Source organism: Penicillium concentricum (assembly GCF_028827145.1).
Source record: "Penicillium concentricum strain IBT 3081 chromosome Unknown utg000004l_segment0_segment0, whole genome shotgun sequence".
In the NCBI taxonomy this organism is placed as follows: Eukaryota; Fungi; Ascomycota; class Eurotiomycetes; order Eurotiales; family Aspergillaceae; genus Penicillium; species Penicillium concentricum.
The window spans coordinates 2,357,144-2,375,976 of NW_026622757.1; the positions used below are offsets into that span (position 1 = coordinate 2,357,144).

An 18,833-nucleotide genomic window follows, 5' to 3' on the forward strand; every position below is an offset into this window, starting at 1 on the left:
TCATACCCGAAGATCACTCAAAGGCCTTAGTCTGTGAGAATCGTTGATTCCTTAAATACCGAGTCAGTCACTTTTAGCGCGAGTACTCCGTACAAGGGCATCACGGTGGCGCCTGTCCCACATGGCCAATCCCCATAGCTCCTACAGGGATCTGGCCAAGAACTATGAGAGGCAACTAGATACCCTAATAGCACAGGGAATCTTCAAGCCAGTTTTTCTATATCATGTTGTCATCCTCCACATTTTACCTTTGATAGGTCTGGCCATTCCACGCAGCAAGGGAGGACGATATGTTCGAAAAGGCATTTTCGTCCTCTGTATTGCAATTGCAATTGAAATTCTACAAAACAGACGGGCAATCATTGGAGGAAATGGTTACATGCTTGGCCTGATAACCGCTTGGTGGCTAGTATGGAATGCCACCTTGTTTGTGTTTACAGATCTTGAACACGATTTCAAGCGCATTGAACGGAAACCTGTCAATATCCAGTCTCAAAATGACGCCAGGATTGAACATAGTACTGTCAAAAAGTCGCTTGACTCGAACAGTCCAACATGCACGGAACAGGAAAGCGACCTTTTTGTTTGGCGGCCATATCCCGAAAAGTTTTGGCATCGCCTTGAATGGTCCGCTGGACTACTCTTCAACCTGAGAGGGCCAGAATGGAACTGGCGGGCTTCCCATCTGGGTCCTCTTCCACGACCAATTCATGACCAATTGCATTCAGGATTCATGGGCAAAATCAACGCACATGAACCCTCCACGTATCCCAGCGGCAAACACCGGCTGCAGGCTGCTTTTCGGAAGTTCTTCATATCTTACCTTGTACTAGACATCTTGAAAGTCATCATCCTGATGCCAGATCCCTACTTTCGAGGCCTCGCTCCAGCCGATTCACCGTCACCATTTCCTTTCTTCTACTTCACAAATCTCACATTGCATCCTGTCATAGCCCAGCTCTGTCATCGTTTATACAGCGCCATAAGTGTGTATTTTGCCATCGAGTTCGTGACAGCACTGAATCCGATGTTCTTCCTGGGGCTATCTATCGCATTCCCCAACGGGGCTAAGAAGCTGACTGCCGCACCATTGAATGCTCCATGGCTGTATGGTGATTCATTCGGGCCGTTCTTCATCCCAGTCCTTGATGAAGGATTGGCGGGCTGCTGGGGTCGTTGGTGGCACCAAATCTTCCGGTACGGATTTGTAGCTTCAGCACGCTGGATCCTATCCGTACTTCCGGCCGGCTTAGCTTCCCATCTGCAAGTCCGTCGTGTTACTTACGTGGTGGTTGCCTTCTGTCTTAGTGGCTTTGTGCATGCCTGTGGAAGCCATACCCAGATTGCAGATACATCCCCCGTATTCGGGACATTCTTATTTTTCGCTTTGCAGGGTGTTGCAATCATGGCAGAGCAGTTTTTCAAGACATCGATCCTCCCGAAATCACCCTTTGCTGGTGCGCCTAGATGGCTGAGACGAACGGCAAATTTTGTGCTTGTATTCTTTTGGTTGATGGCCTCAGGTGGCCTCGTCGCAGATGACTTTGCGAAGGGTGGGTTATGGTTGATGGAGCCACTTCCAATTAGTCCACTTCGTGCATTGGGGTTTGGACTGCAGGGCCAAGGTTGGTGGTGCTGGACTGAGCCCTGGTTCCGGTACTGGAGTGATGGTACATACTGGGGGAGTGGCATACGGGTGTTATAGAATTGATAGATCTAAAATTTCAGATTACTTTCGGGATCCTTGAAGTCATTGATTGCATGTCCATGAAATAAATTACATTCGAACGTTGATAAGACCTATAATTACATCGTCTATCCGTCCATTGTGACATCATCATCCTCTTCATCGGTGTCAGAATCGATATTCAAAGTGGGCAATTCATCATCGCTATCATCATCGACCTCCTCTGGAGCCTGTGAGGTCACGGTGGTAGATGCGGGGGACACCTGCGTTGAAACCTTGGGGGCCTCAGCGTTGGTGATTGTAGGAGCTGGCTGAGAGAAAGGCTGTTGGCTCGAGGTGCTTGAAATAATTTCGTCGAATCGCGCCTTTTTGATCTGAACCTCCTGCGTCTGCGGTGTTGGCTCCTCAGCTGTGGATTCCTCGGCGTAGGTCCGCTTGTGGAAAGTAGGCACAGGAGTTGCGGCCTTCGAATCGTCTGACTTTGGTACTTGCAGGGGCGCCGACACAGGTTGCTTCAGGAATTCGGTCGTCTTTGGGGCGGCGTTGTATCCATCATCGACCATGTCCTCGTCTTCTGCTTCTTCGTCTTCATCGACATAGGCGTCAAGCTCGGGCGCGGTCATCAAGACTGGCATCCTGGGACGGACCAGAGCCTCCACCTCCATCTGATCAGCATAAGGCCTAGTCAAGAATGGAATGATGCTCGAGCCTGCTCCACGTCCCTTGACTGCCGGGACAGGGTTGAGTACGCTAGCAAACATCGCATTCTTGTCGGAGGTCAGAATTACGGAGCGGTCCATTTCAGCCCGGATGGAGGGTGGAACAAGCTCGGCGGGGATAGAAAGGAAAACGGCCTGCAAAAGTCCGGATGCATTTTGCTGAACCTCCAAAAGCGGAGAGGCCGATTGTGCCTGGCGGGATTTCTGAAGATCAGGGTTGAAAAAGGCATCTGCATTGGCTGTCCCTTGTCCGCCCTTTGACTTTGTTTTAGAGTCAGAGCCCGAATTACCGGTGGAGTTGGAATCTCCAGTGGGCGGCAACAGATCATTGCAGCAAGAGCGTAGGACGTTCGTCAAAGACACCACACTCTGTCTCGTCATCGCAGGTCCATTCACTGGCACCAGAGAACGAAGCAAAGCATAGACTGCCGAACGCAGGTCTCTATTGAACTTTTCGCCCTTGAAAGTCCAGACAGCCTGCTCTAGAATAGTTTGCGTTACTGAGGTTGCGCTGGTGGCCAAAATACCGACAACGTTGGAAAGCAAGCTCATGCATGCAATGTGAATGCGAGGCAGCTCCGTCCAAAGTGCCTCTCGCTCGTCACGGCTAATTTCCTGGTTGAACTGGATCCCAGATTGAGACGAAACGGCACCATTGGGAGGAACAGTGACCGAAGTAAGTCGGGAGGTTATATCAAGGATAGAGCCCATCGGAAGGGCAACTGCAGCTGCGGATGGCATCGAGATGAAATCGGAGAGAATCTGCAGAAGTGCAATCAACCTATCCACGCCCGAGTGCATTCCACTCCAGCCTGGAAGTCCAAGGCCATCTGGGCCACCGTCGCCCATTTCTTGGCTGTAGTTTGGCCGTGTGTGCACCAGAGCCGCATCGACAGACTCCCACTGCTCTACAACGGCTCGGAAAACGTGATCGGTTGTTCTGTGGATGGACAAAATCGTCGACTTGCAATCGTCCTTCCATCCAGAGCCTGCCTGATCCTTGGGTGCGCACTTGTGGAGAGAGACAAGCAGCTGCTCAGCTACGTCGATCACATGCTCCGGGAAATACGCAGGCGAAGAAGAGCCAATTACTTCAACGAGAAGAGTGCGGAGCTGGGCACCGAATGGACGGAAGAGGGTGATATGTCTTGGGATCAATTCCAGCAAGGCGTGCAGGACAATTTCCATGAAGGGAGTGTTGGGCTTCGGCTTTCGGACTGAACCCGAGGGAGTCTTCGTGATAGTAGAGACCAAGTTCAAGGCGGCAGTAATGAACCCAGGAAGTTGCGGGGTTGTGATCTCGCGGACAAGTGTTGGGTACTGGTATGTGAGGTGGAAAATACGAGTTAGTGTGATAATGCACATCTTTCTCGTGGAGATTGGATCTGGTTTCTAGAAACGCATAAGTCACGGAGCCAACATAGATAGACCGGGTTTAAATTAATTCATACCGCGAGGATGCTGATCAAGCTGCGAACAATAGGCTCATAGCCGCGCAGGATTTCCCATTGACCCGCTTCGACTGTGGCTTTCACCAGAATAACGGCAGTCCATCTTCCCTCAACACTGCGGTCCTGCAACAGACTGGCCAGTCTAGTCTTCAGTTTATGAATCTGGACAGCATTATCGGAGTCCGATTTGCCAGATTTCTGGGTTTGAGGGGTAGAGAGCAGCTCAGCGCAATCGTTCAATGAAGTCGCAAGGAACGAAGCTATCGGGGGCAATTGCTCGACCGGGGTAGTTGTCAGGCGATGCGTGATGGCGCGCAAGGTAGTGGAGGACATGGCTATTAGTGTAGACCTATATAACAGGTCTTAACACAAATAAGAATAGGCCAATTAATAGAAAAATGAGAGCAGACCAAAAGGTGAAAGTCTTATCGATAACTTTTTTTTTCAATCAAGAAGCTCGGACCATCAACTGTCGTTAAATTACCGTCACGTACGTAATCGCTCTCCACCCCTGGACGATCATCGGCCTTCAGACTGACGATGTTGGTGAAGCTTGATTGCTCTTCTCCCTTTTTAAATCATTCACAAATCTCCTGAATCATGGCTGTAAGTATCCCTCTTCTGTTCCCTTCAACAAGTGCTTGTTTATATTTCTTCTAAATCGTTGATACCACCCAGTATTTATGTTGACACGTGCGAACCAGGGAGGCAATGCCGACAAAGGGCAGGGCTACATCGCGGCCTTGGACCAGGCGCGGAGTCAGGGCAAATGGGATGAACTCCCCGAATTGATTCGAAAAGTCACTAAACACGCACCGCAAAAGACTTGTACGCCACCGGTCCCTAGTTTACTGATCTCAGCCTAACCGAGCCGTCTCTAGGCCTGATACAGACCGCAACTGCGGAATCGCGTGTGATTGCATATCTTCAACAAAAGTCCTCCGGCGACTCATCTTCTTCCTCCCCGAGTCTCGTCGAGCTTATTCCGGCCCTGTTGGTCACAATTGAAAACAATGACGGATCACCACAAGAATTACTGCAAGCGCAAGTCTGTCTGGGGTGGATTCATTGGGCTTTGAATGAACCTGGACTTTCGGCAGCGCGTCTTCCTAAGGATTTTGCGGCAACTCTCGATAGCTTGGCCAGTGGAGGAGAGCAACCAACCTCGTGGACCGAGGTCTGTTTAGTCAAGGGATGCTACATCAAGGGTATGTTTACTTTGTTTACTTCCGGATGTAGCCAGTACTGTATCTGACAGAAAGCCAGCAACCGCACAATCTACCGCTGCAGACATCGATGACGCATTGGAGACATTTTCATCTCTAATTCCATGGCTAAGCGGCGGTAAATTAGCCTCGGTCACCACTCCGCAATTCCTGAATTGGTCCGAGTCACTTTTGGGCAATGGTGCTCTTTTGGCCAGTGGTGAAGTGACCAAACATGCACCCTATTCGGATTCTAGACATGCAGATATTGCCTTACGATTGCTCAGGTTGTGGGCGACTCACCCTGCCGTGAAACACGGGGTTTCTAGTAGCAACCCATCGACTGTGGACTCTTTCGGCTCAGCCCCCGAGCATTGGTATGGACTGCTTATTACAGGCTTCTCACAGCGGTCCTGCAGGGCGGAGTCACATACACTGGCCCCAATGATGGACCAGACCGCCCACAACTTGGCAGTGAATTGCGCCGCGTAGAGACTATCTACGAACGCAACCTCCTCTCTGAAGTCATGTTTCCTACGGCCAGCTCGGAAAACTCGCAAGTCGAGCAGTGGGTCGAGCAGGTGATCAGTAACTGGGAAGTCTTGTGCGGTCCTGAGTGGCAGGATTCGGACCTCGGCGAAGGAGGTCAGAATGCGGTTGGTCGTAATGTGTTAGAGGTGAGTCCAACAACACATCCTATGAAATCACATGTACTAACATGTTTTGTCATAGATTCTATACCGGGCAGCGACAAAGACCTACCACTCCCCTTTGGTACTTCGACGTCTCTTCCATGTTCATTCTGCCTTGGCAGATTTCGACCTCGCTGTGAAGGCGCTCGATTCCTATATCGAGATTGTCACTGCAGCTAAAGAAAGGGCAGAGAAGTCTGCTGCGTACGGGGAGCTGGAAAAGGATGAAGTGTTGCTGCAGACGCTCTCTGAGGGTGTCACATTATTGAGCTGTCTTGGCTCATTGGAAGAGGCAGAGAAAGCACGAGATTTAACTGAACTGATACGGGAGTATATCGACAAGCACAATACGCCAACCACAGATGGTCAAGTCAATGGAAACTCTACGAACCTGCCAAACATCCCTCCCTCTGTGCTAGCTTCCTCCTACCGAGCCATCGGTGTTGGACTTGCCTGCTGGGCAAGCTGGACTCCCGTGACTGAATCACGCGATGAAATTAGAGCTGATGCGATCGAATACCTCGAAAAGAGTCTTGCTCCAGAATTGGGAAGTAGCTCAAACTATTCCTCACTCTACACCCTAGGCCTTGTGTTGGCCGAGAACAGAGATTTGGACACTGCAATTGACTATGTCAAGTCGGCTCTGACGCCTAGCACTTCGTCTACTGCGGTATCCGATGACCTTTCCAAAGAACGTGACTTGGTATCTCTGTGGCATCTGCTTGCACTGCTGCTGAGTGCAAAGCAGGAGTTCGAGATTGCTGGGCGATCATGTGAGGCTGCATTCGAGCAGTTTCCCCGAGAATTATTCTCGAAGGGTCATCGCGAACGGCGTTCATCAAGGAATGTGCAAAACCCCAACCAGCGCCCGATTGTCAGCAGATTTCAAGGCAGAGAAAAAGAACGGATCGTCCAAACCCGCATCACACAGCTTGCCTTCATCGAGCTCCTGGAAGGGCCCGAAGCTGCTGTCAACCACAGCACACAATTATTGAGTCTTTTTGGCGCTCTTTTCCAGGACCTAAATCTCGAGGCTGGGGGGACCAAAGCCGAATCAGACCATCTAGTACCGCCAAAAAGCTCTGCCGGAACTACCAAGAGCTTCCGTGGAAGCATTTTTGGCCGAAACAGAACATCCCAGTTACCAGATCGCCGTGCTGATCAGGGCAATGATTCTGATGCCGGCATTCCACCCACTCCGGCTATCCCCAATGGTCATATGACGGAGCATCCGTCAATCCAGGTCACAGACGAAGACCCTAACAGCCGTCAGGGAAGACTGCCAACGATTGGGAGGGCAGACTCCAAGAAATTGAAAAAACGAAGTTCAAGCTTTCATAGAAACGAGAGACCGCGTGTTGAAGAGCCCCCGCTTCCTAATGGGGGTGAAACATCTGCAGAAATGGTCGGCATTGCGTTTTCTGGCAACACATCACCAGAGTCCGCGATCCATCATACCAAAGGCAAACAACCGCTGCCTACGATGGCACATAACTTGAACTATAAACAAGAAGCTCCCCCTGCCGGCCACCAGGAGCAACCCCCTAAACAGGATATCCGGCTCCCAATCGTCCACCGTTTCGACTCTCCTACAAGCGCCATCACGAAGTTTTCTCTAGTCGAATCCCAGAAGCACGCCCTAGGTCTTCTCGTCAAAATTTGGCTTGTTATCGCTGGTCTTTATCGCCGAGCGTCTCTTTTCGACGATGCCCGTGAAGCTTGTGAAGAAGCTTCGAAACAAGCCGCGCGAGTGGAAGCACTTGCGGCATCACATGAATCGTCAGCTCGATCTTTTAGCAAGCGCGGTTGGGGTGCTTCAAAGAGCTCCGAGGAGCTCTGGGCTGATGTCTACGCGGAACAGGGTCTCTTGTCCCAGGCTCGAGCTAGCCCCCATCAAGCCATTAGGCACTTTGAGGATGCGCTACTGCGCTACCAGGACCACCCAACAGCGACAATTGGACTTGCCAACCTTCTCCTGGACATTTGGGATCAGAAATTGGATCCAGAGCCATCGAATGCCGACGTGGATCTTAACGCCTCTCGTCTATCATTGCTGTCGGAGACACCCAAGCCCAAGTCTGCGAAGGCTATCTCAACCGACGATCTCAAGGTATCAAGCGAGACCCAGAATGTGGGTCCCGAAGAGGCTCCTCTATCTGCACAAGATGTTGAGCCTAAGCAACTTCACCGTCTCGCAGCCCGCGATCGCGCCTATGGGCTTCTTTCGGCGTTAACAAAGCTTGGAAGCTCTTGGGACAACTCCGAGGCATGGTATGCGTTGTCGAGAGCATATGAGGCTGGTGAGCAGATCGAAAAGCTGAAAGAAGTGCTTTGGTGGTGCATTGAACTCGAGGATCGACGCCCAATTCGGCACTGGTCCAATATCGGTTCCGGTGTCTATGTCCTCTAATGACGGCAACAAAATCCTGTATCTTCTTGTATCTACTGCATTTTCCCCCTCTAGCAACGGATTTCCTTTTTTCTTTTTCAACGAGATACCTTGTTTATACCATGAAGGTTATCATTACTACAATTTTTATTGAAACGCAATTTTGAAAACGGACTTTCTTCGTAAAAAAATAAGCACTACTAGCAAAACGTCTTTATATACATTTCCCAAATCAACAAACGAGTTGTCACTAGGTTGAAAAGGGAGAACTGGATCAATTGAACAACAAAACAAGTGGATTGATTCTGCTACTGCAAATAAATCTACCGCGGAGCAGCGGTGGGAGTCCAGGCAACGATCTTGGGCCGGGTGCTAGAGTGACGTTAGTCGATGCACTGGAAAGACCAAAATATTGCACACAGGAATGTTGCACGTACGTGGAGTAAGTCTTGAATGCAGCGCGGCTCTGGGTCGGGTTGGGGCGGTGGTCGGCCAGCTCCCAGGGACGGAAACCGGACTGCATGAGCTTGTCGGCGGCCGGGGGCGCGTCAACAAGATAGGAAATCCAGGCGTGCCTTAATAGGGTTAGTTCCACATCATCACAGGTGCATTGTTGACTCAGTGTCTCGAGAGAAGCTCTTACCAGCCAGGCTCGATCTGGGATGCGTCGTATTCAGCCTCCTTGTAGTCGACCCATCGTGTTCGGACTAAACGGAGAAGTACAATTAGAACTTCATTTTTCAATGCGATGGTATGAGCCTAAGCATCTTCTTACGAGGCAATTCCTCCATGTTCTCGAAGTATTTGTTTCCGAAGCGGTCGGTTCCGATCAGAGCTCCGGCCTTGGTATCACCTATAAGAGCGTATTGTTAGTCAACTGCTGGGTAGACATCGATAGAGTGGCAACGCACCGATGTTCTATATCACAGCGAACAGGGACATAGGTTAGTCTCGAGTTCATCCAATTGACCTGTTCCGGGGGAGGCGTCCGTAACCGACCTGCATCTGGTGGGCGGCATCCTGTACAAGTATGTTAGCTACCGAGTTTCCATAGAGAATAGATCGCATTTATACGAACCTTGAATCCGACCCGGCGAAGGTTGCGCAGCGTCCTCACAATAGTCGACATCTTTGCTGGTATAATGTGCTAGAGCGAATGGGATGCGAGAGATTGGCGATTTGAGGTTGCAAGAGGGCGGTGTGTTTGCACTGTTTGCACCATGGCCTACCATGGATATCCCGATTCAGAAAACCCTCGACCTTGGAGATTCAGACATGTTCGGTCGCATTGGAGGGCAATCGCTTCGTAGCGCTGGGCATCGCCCAGTCGCACGTCAGAGACTGTATACTCGCCAATTTTCTGCGCATACCGGTACAGGAGCTGCGACTGCAGCACCCGCTCCTTCACCTCTAGCAGGAATCACCGCGGAGCTAGATCGCATTGCTCCCCGATTCGAGGTGCCTGCGTCTCAGATTCATATAATTGACTCCCCGGCCAATTTCTACTCTACATTGAAGGTATGTTCTGTCTGTTTGTCTGCTTGAAATTATTTAGGACTAACTTTCAGTTCCGCAGAATAAAATCCGCAATGCCCGGCGGCGCATTTACCTCTCGACACTGTACATCGGGAAAACAGAACACGATCTTATCGACACATTGAGCCAGGCTCTCCGCCGTAATCCGGATCTCAAAGTTTCTATTCTCACAGATGCTCTGCGCGGCACACGGGAGACCCCGAATGCTTCATGCGCATCACTCCTCTGTTCGTTGGTGGAAGAGTACGGCCCCGAACGAGTCGAGATTCGGATGTTCCATACTCCCAACTTGACGGGTCTGAGAAAGAAGTGGATCCCTGCTCGCGTCAACGAGGGCTGGGGCTTGCAGCACATGAAGCTGTACGGGATAGACGACGAGATCATTCTATCGGGGTATGTTATCTGCGAACTGGTACAAACGCGGGATATTAATATATTCGCAGAGCAAACCTATCTGAGGAATACTTCACCAGCCGTCTAGATCGATACCATGTGTTCGACTCCAAGGTGCTGACCGAATATTACGCTAAAATCCACCATGCAATCTGCAGTCTGAGCTTCCAGGTGCTGCCGGACCCTCAAAACAAATCCAGCTATATTTTGGACTGGCCTACCGCAAACAAATCCCCTTCTCCTCTTGACGATCCTCAAGAATTTATTGCATATTCTTCGAAGTTCTTGACCCCGCTCATTCAGGCCTCTGACAACAAACCTGCACTTCCCTCCTCATCAAGTCAAACCTATGTATACCCTGTATCGCAGTTTACTTCTCTCCTGCAACCTGATGACACATCTACCGAATACCCTGCCGTGACGACCATTCTCCATCTCCTGTCGAGCTCATCAGTCTTTGTTGGTGCCCGCTGGCTCTTCACAGCAGGCTACTTCAACATGCACCCTGTTCTTTCCTCCCTCCTAATTTCCAGCACAACCACCGCCTCGAGGACTCCCACCACCACGAAAGGTACCGTTTTAACGGCCTCGCCGTGGGCAAATGGATTCTTTGGCTCCTCTGGAGTCTCGGGAATGCTACCGGCCGCATACACACATCTCGCTGCCCGCTTCCTTGACCGCGTCGCCGATGCGCACGCCACAGACTCCATTCAACTGAAGGAATGGCGCAAGGGCACTGTTGGCACGCCAGGTGGATGGACCTACCACGCCAAAGGCCTGTGGGTCACACTACCGCGCGAGGAACACCCCAGCCTCACCTTCGTCGGTAGCAGCAACTACACAAAGCGCAGCTACAGCCTAGACCTTGAGTCCGGCGCTGTAGTTGTGACGAACGATCCGGATCTCAAACAGAAGCTGGGTGAAGAGACTGAGCGGCTTCAGAAACATGCTACCCCCGTCTCGAGAGATGACCTCATGCGAACGGAAAGGCGAGTCGGATGGAATGTGAGACTTTCCATGTGGATTGTAGAGAAGGTTGGCGGTGCCTTCTAATTCTCTTGGTCTTTTGTATAAATATCTATTGAAAATAATAGCGAATCTGTAATATACTGTGGTATAGATTGATGTGATAGTTGAGGCTATCACACCATGCAACCTTGGAAGAACATCTCATCTGAGTCATACATTATCAATCACTCCTATTTCAATTATGAGCACCAAAATTTCAGAGGAATAACTACATCCTGAAACATCTCCATGGGTATTCAAGAGAGTTTCGCCTCAAAATCATGGTTCGGTTTCGATCTAGATGACACGCTCCACGAATTCCGACGAGCATCGGCCGACGCCTCAACCCGTGTCTTCGAAACCATTCACAGCTCAAGCAAGAAGACGAGCGTAGATATTCTCAGAAATACATATCAAGATATACTGCGCAGTGCAACCGCAAATGCTTTCACAGATGGCAGGACCTCAAGCGAGTACCGGCGCGAACGGTTCGGGCGTCTTCTCCAGGTGTACGGGCTCATTGATGACTCTCTGCTGGGTCGTCTACTAGAGGTATACCAAGACTCACTACGCGAGAACTTGACTCTCAAGACGGGTGCATTGCACCTTTTGCAGACTTTGCGAGGGCCGGGAAAGAAAGTCATTGTCATTACGGAAGGCCCGGCGGATGCGCAGGAGTGGACAGTCCAGGAACTCGGGATACGGTCTTATGTCGATGTTCTTGTGACTACTAACGAGGTCGGCAAGTCTAAGGTCGATGGGCTCTTTGGTGTTGTGCTGGAGAAATATGGTATCGCCGCTGAAGATATTGTATACTTTGGTGACAATGGGATTCGCGATGTTCAGGCTGCGCGGGAGGAGGGGATACTGGCTGTTCTTTATGATGAAAAACATAAGTCTCGCTTGTATGATATCAATGCACTACGAGTGGATTCGTGGATTGTTGTAGAAAAGGTACTCGTCCATGGAGAGTAAGGATACACAATAGAGCATTGAGACATAAACATAACTTTTGGTCTAGCCATCAAGAGATATCAACCCTAACGCACAGGAATGCCGTAATAAATAAGTAATAAAAAAGCCAAACGCCATGTCATGACTGGGGGTTCCCATTGGGTGTCGTCTCATATGCAGTGCAAATCTTCATCTAAGCTGTTCCGGAGACTTTGCCCTTGTCGGCTCGAATTCGAGCTGGGCCGAGACCGGATCGCACCTCGTCAAGCATTTTGATGCCAATGGCCTCGTTACCGTTCCTGCCACGCTTGTGCTTGGCACCGTGACGCTTCGCCTGTCCACTGGTGTTGGGGTCCCAGCTGGAGAGGAAGTCGTCCATGACGTTGTTAAAGGTGCTGCGGCTGTGCACGGCTTCGCCGTTGCCATCGATCAGACTAGGGGCCTGTGATGACGCGATGGACATGCCCGTCATGCCGGTTGCACCTGTCATTCCGCTGATCATGGACATGCTGTCATCGTATTCGTCTTCCTCGTCAAGAGAGTAGAGTTGCTCAACCTTGTCAAATCGGTCATCGAGGAGACGGTGACCGGCAGTACGAGCCAGAGCGGACGAGGTCATCGAGTACGCAGACGGGTTAGTCAGAGCACCCTTGCGCTTCTTCCGGCGAATTGGCGTTCCGCCAATAGTGAAGGCGGTTGATGCCATCGTCTGCGATGCTGCGATTGTGGGTGCAGCGGGTGCGGGAGCATTTCCAGCCTTGGCATCTTTCTTGAACTTGGCGAACTCGCTCATCCAACTCTGGTCAGTGGGCTGCATATCGGGAGCCGGCTTATCATGCTCGGGCATCTCGCCGGGGTCCATTGGTGCCTTCGCAGACCCTTCTGGCAGTTCATCATCCACTGAGCGATCGGCCTTGGTGCTGTCCGGCTGCACGGGCGCTTTCTCCGTAGCATCCGACTCCCATCCCTCGTCTTCAACATCGTGGTCAAACAGAGAATCCTCCCAGTCGCCCTCGTCTATTTCCTCCGCATTGGCCGTTAATTCTCCAAAGATTCCGTCAGCGTCGCCCTCCTCCACGAAGGCTTCGTCCTCCAGCGCCTCCAGCGCCTCTCGCAGCCGCGGGTCCATGTCAGGTTTGAATCCGGCAATTGCGTCTGGGACATTCTGCTGGTCCTGGTAGGTTGGCTTGCGGATAAAGGATGAAGCAGTTGAGCGCATGTCACCATATTGCGAGCCATGAAGACTGGGACCGACGGAGGCGCTGTGATCATAGGTATCTTTATCCACGAGCGAGACCTGTCGCAGCGCATCTTCCAGCTTCATTCCTCGGCCGGCCCTGCCCTTAGCCTTCTCATTCTTGGCTTCGACAAAGTACGCATCTCCGGTGCCACTTCCCAGCTCGCGCAAATGCTGCATGTAATCGTAGCTGGAGTCATCGTAGTAGACGCCGTAATTGGCGGCCTCGCCCTCATTCTCGCGAGCACTGTCGCCGTATTCGGTATGGAGATCAGACAAATTTGGCAATTGCTTCTTCGAGGTGCTGGCGAAAGACGATGCAGGTGCAGGCGCGGGCGCCGGGCCTCCGACCTGGTACAGGAAACGGTCATCCGCACTGGTATCGTGGATCAACGGATCATTTTGAGAGCGGTGAAAGAGCTGAAACTTGCTCGCGTTCTTCTTGTCACTATGGATATGTTAGATTTGGCGCCATAGGCATCCTCATGCTATACGTACATCCACTGTTTGGGCGGCATCTTTGGTTTGGTCAACTTTTTGGTATCGCAGAAAAAAAAGGGAAAAAGTGGGATTGATAGGGTCACGTGTGGCTTATCGCCCCTCGTTCTCCGGGGTCCTCAGAATCGAACTGTATACGTTTAATGGAGGATTTCGTTGGAATTTCCACTTGATATTCGTTTAATTTTGATTTAACTCATTGTGCAACTTCGCTTGGAGATTTGGGTATTCATTGGGCTCGGCGCTTTAGGGAGGCCCGCATCAATAGTACTATGTCATAGATTGAACCATAAACCCTAGTCATAGACCATATTTTTATGCATAGATGCCTTTGATTATTGAATATTTCAATATTTTACACCCATGTAATGCGAATAGTATGATGAAAACCTACAAAAAGTACAAAGACATGGTCATATACTTCCATAGAGGGCTCTGAGCATCCCTGAAGGCATAGAGGGGGCTGAGTCAGCGTTATCTTATCCGTCTGAATAATCCAAAATTCCCTTTTCAGGTGGGGGTTGTGCCTCCTCGACTTGATTTTTTACTTTCTTCAATTTTTCTTCAATTTTATCTTAAGCATCGCCATCATGGTTTTGCCTAAATCCAAGAAATCCGTGGGACTGGGTGCCAGTCTCATGAACGATCGGTTCGGAAAGGGCAAAGCATCCGCTCAGAAGAAGGTCTCTCACAATAATGCCATCCAGCGCACAGGTGTCAATGGTGAAACCTACGTCACCAACGAGGCAAAGGAGGCCTCATGGGTCAAGATGCGCAGTATTACTGAGCAGGCCGCGCTCGACGAATTCCTGAGTACCGCCGAACTGGCCGGAACTGACTTTACCGCTGAAAAAATCAACAACGTCAAGATCATCCACTCCGATCAGAAGAACCCCTTCCTTCTCACCCCCACCGAAGAGAAGAAGGCTTTCATTAAGCACCAGAAGAACAAGGACCGCCTCACTGTTCCCCGACGACCCAAGTGGGACCAGTCCACGACTCGAAATGAACTAGAAACTATGGAGAAACAAAGTCTGTTGGACTGGCGACGAGGACTGGCCGAGCTGATCGAGAACCACGATCTGCTGATGACCCCATTCGAGCGCAATCTGGAGGTCTGGCGCCAACTGTGGCGTGTCATTGAGCGGTCCGATCTTATTGTGCAGATTGTCGATGCGCGAAACCCGTTGCAGTTCCGTTCGGAGGATTTGGAGAGTTACGTCAAGGAGATTGATCCTCGCAAGCAGAACTTGCTGTTGGTCAACAAGGCAGATATGTTGAGTCTGAAGCAGAGAGAAGCTTGGGCTCACTACTTTGAGACGAACAAGATCAACTTCCGTTTCTTCTCGGCTCACCTCGCCAAAGAGAAGAACGAGGCCCTCGCCGCGCTGGAGGAGGAAGAATATGACTCTGATGCTGAAATTGCCAAGTCAGCGGCAAAGATCAACATGGAAATCCACGCCACCGAAGACGATGGATACAAGAAGGAGGAGACAACGGAGGAAGAGAGGGCCAAGCTTGCCGATCCTGAACGCTCGCTTGGAGCACACATTCTAGACACCGAAGAACTGGAAGAACTTTTCCTGGCCAACTCCCCGGAATCACTACCGCAAGATGACGAGTCTGGCGAGACCAAGCGTAAGACCACAATCGGTCTGGTCGGTTACCCCAACGTGGGTAAGTCCAGTACCATCAACGCCCTCCTCGGTGCGAAGAAGGTTTCTGTCTCTGCCACACCCGGTAAGACCAAGCATTTCCAGACTCTCTACCTCTCCCCCGAGATTATGCTGTGCGATTGTCCCGGTCTCGTGTTCCCCAACTTCGCTACCACCAAGGCCGAGTTGGTCGTCAACGGTGTGCTGCCCATCGATCAGCAGCGCGAGTTCACCGGTCCCGCCGGTATTGTCGCCAAGCGTATCCCCAAGCACTTCATTGAGCAGGTGTATGGTGTAAAGCTCAGAATGCGTCCCGTCGAAGAGGGCGGCACTGGCGTGCCCACTGCCAGCGAGATTCTGCGTGCCTATGCTCGCGCCCGCGGTTTCTCTACTCAGGGTATTGGTCAGCCCGACGAGTCCCGCGCTGCACGATACGTTCTCAAGGACTACGTCAACGGCAAACTTCTCTGGGTCAACCCTCCCCCAGTTGCCGAGAATGAAACTCCAATTGACACTGTCGAGTTCAACAGCGACCTATACGACCTCGCTCATCTTCCCGAAAGACGCCGAGCTCAGCTCACACAGGCCAAGATTGGAAAGCACACCGCAGTAGAAGAGGTCACTGCAGACCCCGCCGCCGACATCGACCCAGAGAACCCCTCTGAGCCAGTCAAGATTTCCGCCGAGCCGGAGCTCGGTCGCACCTCCCGCAACCTTGATACGGGCTTCTTCGGCTCAGAAACCGGCCCCTCCGCCGGCCGTCTGACCCTCCCCTTCCAAGCTCGCTACACCCAACAGGGCCAGGAGATGCGCAAGGCGCCCACAGGCCGCAAGGAGCGCATGATGGTTGCTCTTGAGCGTGGCGTGGATGTCTCTGAGGTGAAGGGCAACACCAGCACGAAGAAGCACTTCAAGGCAAACAAGCGCCTGGCCAAGGGCAAGCGCAACAACCCTGAGGATGACGACTACTAAAAAGTGATTTTCTGTTTCTTTTGCTGCATTGTTGCTTGCGCTCGCAGGCGAGTCGAGGGAGATCCTACCACTCCCCTCTACTCTACGAGGTATCATTCTTGGGCTCATGATGAATGAATTGATAAATGGTCCTATATATGGGATTTGCATGTCATGTCGGGGAAGGTTTATGTCCATGTTCATGTTCATGTTTGTTGAAGAATCATCTTTTTGGCGTTCGGTTTTTACGAGTTGAATAACGATTTATACCAGTCATTCATTCACTTGATTTTACATCATTTCTCTTCCACCGTAAACCCAATTCAAATACTAACTACCAAGACCCAAGTAAAAACCGAAAACAATGTTCGTGCATTCAGCCGAACTAAAGCAGACTATATCGTAAACTAGGTATATCTATCCATCTCAAAGGTGACTCTTAGGCTTGAATCCAGAAGCAGCAAGCAAGCGATCAGCCTCCTCACGCTGCCAGTTCAACTTAGCAGTAACCTCATCCTTGCGAGACTTGTTCTCCCGCTTACCCAACTGCTGCAAGTGAACCTCATCAGGACCATCCGCAATACGCAGAGTACGAATACCAGCCCACAAATACGCAAGCGGAGTGTCCTGACAAACACCAGCAGCACCATAAGCCTGCACAGCCCGATCAATGACAGTAAGCGCAGTCTGCGGAACCAGAACCTTCGCCTGAGCGATCTCCTTCAGCGCACCCTTGGCATTCCCCTGATCGATCTTGATAGCGGCATTCAAAACAACGAAACGAGCAGCATCAATCTCAATCCGCGACTTGGCAATCCACTCAAGGATAACACCATGCGCAACTAAAGGCTTTCCGAACGTCTGTTTACGCTCATCATTGACACGGGCAATCATCCACTCGAGAGCGCGCTCAGCGGCACCAATCGCACGCATCGCGTGGTGGATGCGACCGGGTCCCAGACGACCCTGGATAATCTCGAATCCGCGGCCTTCGCCGAGAACCATGTTCGAGGCGGGGACACGCACGTCCTTGAATGTGATGTGGCCGTGGCCGTGCGGCGCGTCGTCGTATCCGTATACGGTCAACATGCGGTGCACTGTGATACCTGGGAGTCCGGCTGGGACAAGGATGACGGATTGCTGCTTGTAGGTGTCTGGGTTTGAGGCGTCGGTCTTGCCCATTACCAGGTAAACTGCGCAGCGGGGATCTCCAGCGCCGGAGGACCACCATTTCTATGATTTGGTTAGGAGTTGGGGATCAGTGGGTTATTGGGGTTGTGGAGGTACGTACCGAGCCATTCAGAACGTATTCATTGCCTTCGCGGCGGATCGAAAGCTCGATATTTGTGGCGTCGCTAGACGCGACGTCCGGCTCGGTCATTAGGAAAGCAGAGCGGATCTTGCCCTCTAGCAGGGGTGCAAGCCACTGCTTCTTTTGTGCGTCGTTACCGTACTTGGCGAACACTTCCATGTTACCGGTGTCAGGGGCGGCATTGTTGGTAGCCTGGTGATAGAGTGGTTAGCGATCAATCTTATTAAGTTGGAGCTCCCAGCGAGTACAACAAGCCAGACAAAAGAACCAAATAACCCACCTCCGAGGCGATCTTGCTCTTGCCGAGCAACTCGGCCATCAATCCATACTCCAAGTTTGAGAATCCAGCACCCTGGGAGAAATGGTTCTTGGGCAGGAACATGTTCCACAGACCGAGCTTCTTGGCCTTCTCCTTCAGGCTCTCCAAGATGGCGGGGTTGGTGGTCCATCGCTTCTCACCTTCACCAAGCTGGGCTGCGAAGACGGTGTCGGCGGGGATACACTCCTTTTCAACGAATTCCTCGACCTGGTATGATGTTAGTATTGACACAAAGCTAAGCTTCGGGTAGTTACCAGATCAAGGGTCCGCTTGGCCTGTTCGCTGACGAACGGCTGGGCAAGAGGGGGAATACGAGATGAGGCAGACATTTTGAGAATTGTGATTTCAAAATACAAGAATCTGGAGAATATAAAGGAAGAGAAGTCAGCCCACGAATTGCGGAGAAGGTGGAGAAGCCGACGGATTTTGTCCAGCCTCGGCTCAGAACTAACCGGTCAACTTACAAGGTAGATCTATATTCGGCTACATCTCCGAGGTTTACATTTTGGAGTAGAATTGAGAACCTACGATATTCAGAGCTATTCGGCTGAATACATCCTAATCACTGTAACCCTGCTCTAACCACTGTAACCCTCTAATTCTCCCCGAAACTAACAGTTTCGCTCGATGAAATCAAGGGACATAACTCAAAATTCGAGAGTAATCTTTGAGGGAATTCGGAATCAGGCAATAAGGTATAACAAGGCAATAGATTCCGAGGCACATAGTCTTCACATGACTTCGAACATTCATGCCATATAGGAGACAATTGGTTTCGCATTTCTTTGGAATTTCAGATGTGGTCCCTGTGGGATCACTTGGTCCAA

At 51.1% G+C, this 18,833-nt stretch overlaps 9 protein-coding genes across 9 annotated transcripts; 5 read left to right on the forward strand and 4 right to left on the reverse strand.

The window, feature by feature from the left end:
* Positions 1–121: 121 nt before the first annotated feature.
* Positions 122–1,705, forward strand: N7517_009847 (wax synthase family protein; the record flags this gene model as incomplete). Its single annotated transcript, XM_056727570.1, has 1 exon — positions 122–1,705. One exon carries the CDS (start codon positions 122–124, stop codon positions 1,703–1,705), a length of 1,584 nt encoding a protein of 527 aa, XP_056576142.1.
* Positions 1,706–1,815: 110 nt separating this feature from the next.
* N7517_009848 (RIX1/PELP1 family protein) lies at positions 1,816–4,190 on the reverse strand (the record flags this gene model as incomplete). Its single annotated transcript, XM_056727571.1, has 2 exons — positions 1,816–3,798; positions 3,858–4,190. 2 exons carry the CDS (start codon positions 4,188–4,190, stop codon positions 1,816–1,818), a joined length of 2,316 nt encoding a protein of 771 aa, XP_056576143.1.
* A 350-nt stretch (positions 4,191–4,540) lies between these two features.
* N7517_009849 (uncharacterized protein) lies at positions 4,541–8,164 on the forward strand (the record flags this gene model as incomplete). The annotated part of the gene is made up of 5 exons (XM_056727572.1): positions 4,541–4,685; positions 4,739–5,065; positions 5,124–5,439; positions 5,460–5,739; positions 5,795–8,164. 5 exons carry the CDS (start codon positions 4,541–4,543, stop codon positions 8,162–8,164), a joined length of 3,438 nt encoding a protein of 1,145 aa, XP_056576144.1.
* A 302-nt stretch (positions 8,165–8,466) lies between these two features.
* Positions 8,467–9,272, reverse strand: N7517_009850 (complex I NDUFA12 subunit family protein; the record flags this gene model as incomplete). The annotated part of the gene is made up of 7 exons (XM_056727573.1): positions 8,467–8,515; positions 8,581–8,718; positions 8,787–8,850; positions 8,919–8,996; positions 9,055–9,061; positions 9,143–9,163; positions 9,222–9,272. The coding sequence occupies 7 exons, from the start codon at positions 9,270–9,272 to the stop codon at positions 8,467–8,469; spliced, it is 408 nt and encodes a 135-aa protein (XP_056576145.1).
* A 101-nt stretch (positions 9,273–9,373) lies between these two features.
* N7517_009851 (CDP-diacylglycerol--glycerol-3-phosphate 3-phosphatidyltransferase) lies at positions 9,374–11,125 on the forward strand (the record flags this gene model as incomplete). Its single annotated transcript, XM_056727574.1, has 3 exons — positions 9,374–9,661; positions 9,720–10,072; positions 10,123–11,125. The coding sequence occupies 3 exons, from the start codon at positions 9,374–9,376 to the stop codon at positions 11,123–11,125; spliced, it is 1,644 nt and encodes a 547-aa protein (XP_056576146.1).
* Positions 11,126–11,329: 204 nt separating this feature from the next.
* On the forward strand, positions 11,330–12,055 carry N7517_009852 (HAD family hydrolase; the record flags this gene model as incomplete). The annotated part of the gene is made up of 1 exon (XM_056727575.1): positions 11,330–12,055. One exon carries the CDS (start codon positions 11,330–11,332, stop codon positions 12,053–12,055), a length of 726 nt encoding a protein of 241 aa, XP_056576147.1.
* Positions 12,056–12,227: 172 nt separating this feature from the next.
* N7517_009853 (ribosome biogenesis protein LTV1) lies at positions 12,228–13,789 on the reverse strand (the record flags this gene model as incomplete). Its single annotated transcript, XM_056727576.1, has 2 exons — positions 12,228–13,719; positions 13,770–13,789. The coding sequence occupies 2 exons, from the start codon at positions 13,787–13,789 to the stop codon at positions 12,228–12,230; spliced, it is 1,512 nt and encodes a 503-aa protein (XP_056576148.1).
* A 570-nt stretch (positions 13,790–14,359) lies between these two features.
* Positions 14,360–16,396, forward strand: N7517_009854 (ribosome biogenesis GTPase LSG1; the record flags this gene model as incomplete). Its single annotated transcript, XM_056727577.1, has 1 exon — positions 14,360–16,396. The coding sequence occupies one exon, from the start codon at positions 14,360–14,362 to the stop codon at positions 16,394–16,396; it is 2,037 nt and encodes a 678-aa protein (XP_056576149.1).
* A 405-nt stretch (positions 16,397–16,801) lies between these two features.
* On the reverse strand, positions 16,802–18,335 carry N7517_009855 (uncharacterized protein; the record flags this gene model as incomplete). The annotated part of the gene is made up of 4 exons (XM_056727578.1): positions 16,802–17,608; positions 17,667–17,879; positions 17,968–18,213; positions 18,261–18,335. 4 exons carry the CDS (start codon positions 18,333–18,335, stop codon positions 16,802–16,804), a joined length of 1,341 nt encoding a protein of 446 aa, XP_056576150.1.
* Positions 18,336–18,833: the final 498 nt, after the last annotated feature.